Source organism: Penaeus chinensis, chromosome 2, assembly GCF_019202785.1.
Source record: "Penaeus chinensis breed Huanghai No. 1 chromosome 2, ASM1920278v2, whole genome shotgun sequence".
Taxonomy (NCBI): Eukaryota; Metazoa; Arthropoda; class Malacostraca; order Decapoda; family Penaeidae; genus Penaeus; species Penaeus chinensis.
The window spans coordinates 15,392,527-15,400,026 of record NC_061820.1 but is presented as its reverse complement, the minus strand read 5'-3'; the positions used below and the strand labels follow the sequence as shown (position 1 = coordinate 15,400,026).

The window sequence follows — 7,500 nt, the reverse complement described above, 5'->3', positions numbered from 1 at the left end:
CACCCTCCAGACTCTTTTCAACGCCCCAACTCGCTCCCCGCTTGCTGATGTTGATGTGGAAGATGTTGCCAATTTCTTGGTTTCAATCACTAGCCCTTCCATTATTGCTGATAGGTCAAACGAGGTTAGTGGGGATTGATATTTTAATAGTTTCTTGTGTATAAGTTATGCAAATATAAATTGATAGAAATATTTATGCTAATATTAATTTTAGTATTGTGTTGATACTATTAATTTTATACTTGATTACTCGGTCCATCATGAAACAGAATAATGCATCCTTTAAACAAGAAATTTTACATATATCTTTCCAGCAAGTGAACAATCATGACATACTGGTGTTTACACTGTGCAGCGAGATTTTAGCCTACCCAGAGAGCAGCTGGAATAAACTGCTCATTCGATGCCTTAATAATCTCAGTCTTTCACCCACCAACTATTCTACCCTAAGACAAGTGGATGTTTTGGCATTGAAATTACTTAAGGTAAGTTTAACAGGTTTGCTTAATTTTATTTAATATTTTGTCTAAATAAAAGCAAATTATGAGTATCCTATTTACAAGAACATCATGCAAAACATCAACATTTTGTCTTACATTTATGGTCTCATTTAGATGGCTAACCTAAATGCCAGCTAGTAGTTGTTTCAAAGAATGTATAAAGGGAGAGATTAAACAGATAATGGATATACGGTAACTTCAATAAAATAAAAATTTCCACAGCGTGTTAAAGAGCGTGTTTGTATCAATGGCCTGGAGCGCTTCCAGCAGACAGTGCAGAATCTACTGAAGGATGCCCCAGAAACAGAGGTTACAATTAAAGAGGAAAAGCCTGATAATACAACAATGACGGAAGACTTAAGTGAAACAATAGGTGGGTGGAAGCTGTAGATCTGGTGTTTTTCATGAACCTTTAGACTCCATTTTGAATCATAAAGAAAAGACTATGTATATGTATCATTGACCAGACAGCTAATTTGTATTGTGGACTTTAATTTTTCATTATATAGTATTAGGCAAAAGGAACATGTAGAGGTGAGACCAGGTGTAAATCAATTCAAGTTGAAACAGTAGCTGAATTTTTAAAGTGTAAGTTTTTAAGTTTTAACAAAATTTGTATTAAATATATTTTGTTTGCATTTTTCCCCTTGTATAGAAATGAATACCACTGGAAATAAAAGCATAGAAAATACATTTATGAAGAGAAAAAGAATGCTGTACAACACCACAACATTCTCTGACCCAGAGATGTTTTCGAGTGAAGTGAGTATTTGTCATCTTGAGCAAATGTTACTAAAATTATATTTATATATGAAAGAGTACATAATTCATGGCATTATTTTTTATTTGCATCTCATACCAAATATACTTATAACTATTATTCTCATATTTTGTACCATACAATGAAGTTTAGTTTGATTTATTTATCAGTTATTACTTATTGATATTTATTATCTAACAATATAACATTTAATATATCATGTATCACATAATATTTTTATCCGAATGAGAAGCAGCAACTCTTTGAAATTGAAATTGAAATTATCTGTTTCTCATCTGTTTCTCATTAGTTATCTCTTATCCCTTCAGCCTGAGTCAGATTGTGAGGCAAGTCCCTCAAAGCGTATCCCTCAAGTACCAAATCTGGTTCTGCCAGAGGAACTGAGTGATGTAGGATCGCCCAAACTTGCAAGCACCCAAAAGGATGTAAGTTTATTTCTCTTTAATGGCCTGATGGAGGATTCTCTCTCTCTCTCTGTCTGTCTGTCTCTCTCTCTCTCTCTCTCTCTCTCTCTCTCTCTCTCTCTCTCTCTCTCTCTCTCTCTCTCTCTCTCTCTCTCTCTGTCTGTCTGTCTGTCTGTCTGTCTGTCTGTCTGTCTCTCTCTCTCTCTCTGTCTGTCTGTCTCTCTCTCTCTCTCTCTCTCTCTCTCTCTCTCTCTCTCTCTCTCTCTCTCTCTCTCTCTCTCTCTCTCTCTCTCTCTCTCTCTCACTCTCTCTGTCTCTCTCTCACTCACTCTCTCTGTCTCTCTCTCACTCACTCTCTCTGTCTCTCTCTCACTCACTCTCTCTGTCTCTCTCTCTCTCTCTCTCTCTCTCTCTCTCTCTCTCTCTCTCTCTCTCTCTCTCTCTCTCTCTCTCTCTCTCTCTCTCTCTCTCTCTCTCTCTTTGTCTGTCTGTCTCTGTCTCTCACTCAATCTTATATATTTGACTTGCATATAAGTATGAAAATTGACAAAATAGATTTTGCAGAAGTAATTGACTATTATTTTATGTTTTAACAGGAAGATGACTCAAAGGAAGAGGATAATTCAAGAGTGGCCAACTTGGTATCAGCTGAAGATGGGGAAGTTGAACTGTAAGTTATCACTTATGTGAATGGAACATGTTATTGATTACGTGAGTTATTTTATTTATTTGGAGCTACAATGGGTTGCTTCCTTCTGACCACCATCTGAGTGGCATTGCAGTTACAATTTATATAGCTAATATAAAATATCAGAGTAAATGGTTGTTCAGTAAAGTACAGCCAGAGTTAAAGAAACCATTATTCTTTTTCGTTCTTTCTTTCTCCAGTATATTGAAAGCAATCTTTGTTGGAGGGAAGTGGATGGGCTCAGCATGGGGTGGGGATCCTCTTTTAGATTAGGTGTAAGTGGGGACCAAAACCCATAGTTTTTTTTTTTTTTTTTTTTTTTTTTTTTTTTTTTACAAAGATAAATTATTTATATTATTATTTTTAAGTAAGCAAACTTCAAAGCAATTGTCAGGGGACTATGAATTTTATTAGAAAGCCTTTTTAGGAAAGATGAAATCACATGAGGTTACAAAGTCTAAGTGACTCCTTTGTAGCTAAGTACTTGTGGAGCCATCTATATACAAAGACATTTCACAAAACAATATTACACTGAACACTGGATTTTCCCGTTAACCTATTTGCCCTGAATTTATGTTCTGTACCCTGTAGTTTTTGGTGAATTTTGTTACATACAAGGAGTCTATCAGTAGGCCCTAGTTACCGATCCTGATTTTCCCATTCCTTGAATTGGTGGGAAAATGTGTTTTTCTTATTAAGATCATTGTTATTGATACTTTAATTGTTGTTATTCACGTTATGATTATTAATTTGTCATTAGAATATTTTAGATAAAGAAATGATACAGAGAACCCTTCCCTGAAGTGAAGGAAAGGGTTAACAGGTGAGATAGGTAGTTCTGATAACTGGCTATTTGGTGATTAAGAATTTATAGAGCCATCTATGTGTAAATACAATAAATAAACGTGTATTACAGTGGGCATGGCATGTATTCTTGCCACATGGGGCGAATGGGTTAATAGGGGACAAAAAATCACCTTCACTTATCTTTTCACAAGGAATTGGTATAAGGGTTTTTCAGAAGCAGGGCGCAAGATTTTGTTGTTTCCATTTGCAATTGTCCGCATGTCAGGCAAAATCTATTACTTATAAACTGGGTCTTTCAGATGCTAGTTGTTGTTTTCATATTAGATAGCTATTGCACAGCATCACAAAACTGAATGCATATACCACTGAAATGACTTGCACCACTATAACTATATGGCAAACACTGAGGGAGGTGATGTTTCTGTAATCTTTCCTCTGCCTTCTTTAATTCTGGCATGGTAACCTTTTTGTTATGAAGGTATCACATTTTGGTTTAGGTACTAATTGTGGTCATTCATTGAAAACCAGAATTTTATTCTCACCGTACATCTTCCTGTAAAAGCAAAAGGATGAAGATTTTGTAAAATGTCAGTTAATTGGTGGATGATTTTCATAGTCACAGGAATTTTGAAATTGTGACTAGATTAGCACTCACCATTTGACTGGCAGCAAGTCCTACATATACTTTAGAAGCTGGGCACTGTTTGGTGGAAAGTGGTTATAACATATAACATGTTATTTTTATTATTATTTACCCATTGGATCCAGGTGATGTTTCCATTATGGTGGGTTGGGTGATGGAATATCCCTTCAAAGAAAACTTGGCTGAGGGCCAGGGTGACAGGAATGTGTGGTCTTGAAAATTTCACCTAGAGGCCAGGATAACAGGAAAGACATTCTGTGACTGCACAAAGCTCTTGGACAAAGATGAATTTTGGTGGGCATTATAAAGGGGCTCTTCCATTATTTCCAACAGTCAACAAGTACGGAATGTTGCAACTGTGAGCCATGCTGGGTCTTTCTGCCACCTAGAATTCCAGCATTTTCGTTTTCAGGTCTGGGAAACCTTGAAAAACTGATTTTTCAAAAAGAAATCCTGGAAAAGGCTTGGAAATTGTTTGTACTGCCTTTTTCATGAAAAGCATCTTTGTCATGATACAAAATGTAAAGAATCCTTGTTTCATGGTTACACTAGGTACTGGAGATTTGACTAGTTTTTTTTTCACACTTCTGTGGGCCAATATAGTCACTGTTGCTCTAGTTGTACCATCTATTTCAATAGTTTAGTGCTTAAAGACAAGTACTGATGAGAGTTATTGCAGAGTATTACTTGAAAGTAAAAATAAAGTTTGTGGAAAATGGTTATGAGAAATCTACTTAAAGTTGGCATCATCTGTTTTCACCTTTTTTATTGTAAACCTCCCAAAAACTGGATGTCATATTTTGGTGAAAATACATCCTTGAAAGAAAAATTGGACCTGGGAAAATTCCTTGATTTTCAGATTCAAATAGGGAAAAGGACCCCTACCTGGGAAAGTTGCCACTCAATTAGCCCAATGCCACTGGGGAAAATGCTGTGCTAATTTTTATGTCTCTGCACATAGATGGCTCTCCAAGTGCTTACCCACAAAGGAAATTAGTAGACTTTGTGACCTTACTTGATTTCACTTTCCTTGAACTGGCTGGGAAAAAACATTTTTTTTACTAATGTTTTGAATATCAATAGTGCTATTTTTATTATAAACATTATAGATACTATAATGTTATAAACATTAGTAACAGCAAAATAAGATAACGTAAAATATTTTCGTAAATCAAGGAAAAGGTTAAACAGGTAGTACTCTTAATTGGCAAATTGGTGACTTGGTATAAATGTAGCCATCTATGTGTTTAAAAAAAAGTTAATAAAGTAAACTCACAGTGGGCATGTTATGTACTTACATGCTATGCCCAGTGGCATTGGGTTAAGCTTAATGGCAAGATTTTAGGCCATGTGTGGGCAGTGAGGCACCCAGATCCAACAGGTTGTTTATTATTGCTGTAGCTATTATTATTGATGTTTTTGAGGTTACTAATTATGAGAATAAGAGAATTTATACTATGTCTCTTTCTTTTTGTTTTGAAGAACTTTTACAAGTGAGAAGAAGGAGAAAGATGGCTCCAGTTCCGACTTGTTTGATTCATCTGATGGCACTCCAAAACAACCTACTCGTCGATGCAGAGCTCCAGGAAGTCCAGATTTGGGAAAAGCTGCCAAGATTGCAAGATCATCTGTGTAAGTCAAGTTAGTTTGTGGTTTGAGGAATAGGCAACAGTTGTTTTATACATCTTTATTTTGCTAAGTAGAAGTCATTTTAGGATTTGTTTACAGTTTGTTTTCATGAAGAATCTTTTATGAAATTTACTGAAAGAAGTGAGTGATTTGCTATGCAAATTATTTTTTTTTTATATATACTGGAAGTTCATATCCGAAACCGTGGATTCTGTTTCCTATTCCAAAATATACTTTAGTTCTTACATGACTAGATGGATTAACCATACCCATGACATGCCCAATTATGTGATGAAAGTAAATGTGTATAGTTAAGTGATCTTGCAACATTGAGTATTGGATGCTTAGTAATTAATATTATACTTACTGCAATGATATGAAGCATTATAAACAGGAATCCTTTCATACCATTTTTGTCTGCTAGCATTTTAATTTTCTTCTGCAGTTTCTGATTTCCAATACTTTGTCCATTATGTGATTTCCACGTGTGTGTGTGTGTGTGTGTGTGTTATTTTTGGTGGTGGTGGTATTATTATTATTATTATTATTATTATTATTATTATTATTATATTTAGATCCTCTAGGGGAACTGATGATGAGGATACACCACCAAGATCAAGCAGAAGGCATAGCAGAAAGAAGGAAGTGTCACCTGCCACAGATACTTCTCCAGCATTGAGAGGGCGAAGGCGAAACAAGAAAGAAACCACTACCACGGGAGAGTCAAGTGAAGAAGAAACCACTTTACCTGCCAAAGTTCCACGTACCACCAGGTAGATTTTCCTTCCTTAACCCAACTGCCCGGGATTTATGTCCTGTCCCCTGTTGTTTTTTGTGAATATTGTTACATACAGATGGCTCCACATGTGCTCAGCCGGCAAGGAGTCTATCAGTAGGCCCTAGTGACCAATCCTGATCTCCCCATCCCTTGAATTGGCAGGGAAATGTATTTTCCTTTTTAATACAATTGATATTGATACTGCTATTATTGTTATTAGAAGTTATGATTATTGAATTGATAATAAGATCAATAAAACAATAAAATAATGCAAAAGGCCCTTTCCATAAGTCGAGGAAAAGGGTGCACAGGTGAGATAGATAGGACTCCTTGGTGACTAAGCACATGTAGAGCCATCTATGTGTAAATACAATAAATAAACTTGTATTACAGTGGGCATGGCATGTAATCTTGCCATGCATGCTGATTAGGTTAAATACAAGTCAGTTGCGGGGCTGGGGGTGAAACATCGAAGACCTTCTTTCTGTAAGAATCGGTTAAAAAAAACGATGCTTTTATTTTGGGGGTATTTATGCATAATATCATTGTAAAAATACTTATGATAATTTTTCCCTAAGTGTTTATGAATATTCTACATTGTAGGACCCCAAGTAATAAAGATAGCAAGGAAGAAAGCATCTCCAGTGGAAGAGTTACACGTAACAGAACTTCAGCAACTCCTTCCCAAGACACTTCAAGCAAATCAGCCTCAACCAGCAGAGGCAGACCATCAAGATCCTCAGCAACTGTAGTACCTGAGACAGACTCATCAGCATCCAGTGGAAGAGCTGCAAAACATAAGGAGGTAGAGGACTCTCACCTGAAAGTCACTCCAGGCAACAGAAAGACCAAACCTGGGGCCACCGTCAGTGAAACTCGCTCTGGTCGAAGAGGCAGGGGTTCAGCACAAAAGGATTCACAAGTCATTGCAAGTGAATCATTGCAATCATCCACAACGTCTCGCTCAACGAAAAGAGCTTCACAAATTTCCACCACTAGTGAAGATACCACACCAGCACGCAGGTCAGGCAGATCTGCTATAATCTCCCAGAGGTAGGCAAATTACTGATAAAGCTTTACAGTTAAACATTAGATTATCCTTTTAAAATACCACACTCTAATACTACATATACACATATACATACCTACACATATACATACCTACACATATACATACCTACACATATACATACCTACACATATACATACCTACACATATACATACCTACACATATACATACCTACACATATACATACCTACACATATACA

The 7,500-nt window shown here is 36.3% G+C and overlaps 1 protein-coding gene across 3 annotated transcripts in view; it reads left to right on the top strand.

Annotated features, from left to right (window-relative positions):
• The window catches only part of LOC125035863 (condensin complex subunit 3-like), a 22,803-nt gene that overhangs the window by 10,460 nt on the left and 4,843 nt on the right, over nt 1-7,500 (top strand). For all 3 annotated transcript variants that reach the window (XM_047628175.1, XM_047628182.1, XM_047628189.1), the window contains exons 13-21: nt 1-124; nt 315-485; nt 723-873; nt 1,156-1,262; nt 1,590-1,706; nt 2,282-2,355; nt 5,306-5,455; nt 6,028-6,225; nt 6,834-7,283. The exon at nt 1-124 is cut by the window's left edge and continues 100 nt beyond it. In XM_047628175.1, coding sequence (XP_047484131.1) covers nt 1-124; nt 315-485; nt 723-873; nt 1,156-1,262; nt 1,590-1,706; nt 2,282-2,355; nt 5,306-5,455; nt 6,028-6,225; nt 6,834-7,283 — 1,542 coding nt within the window. The remainder of the gene's footprint in view (nt 125-314; nt 486-722; nt 874-1,155; nt 1,263-1,589; nt 1,707-2,281; nt 2,356-5,305; nt 5,456-6,027; nt 6,226-6,833; nt 7,284-7,500) is intronic.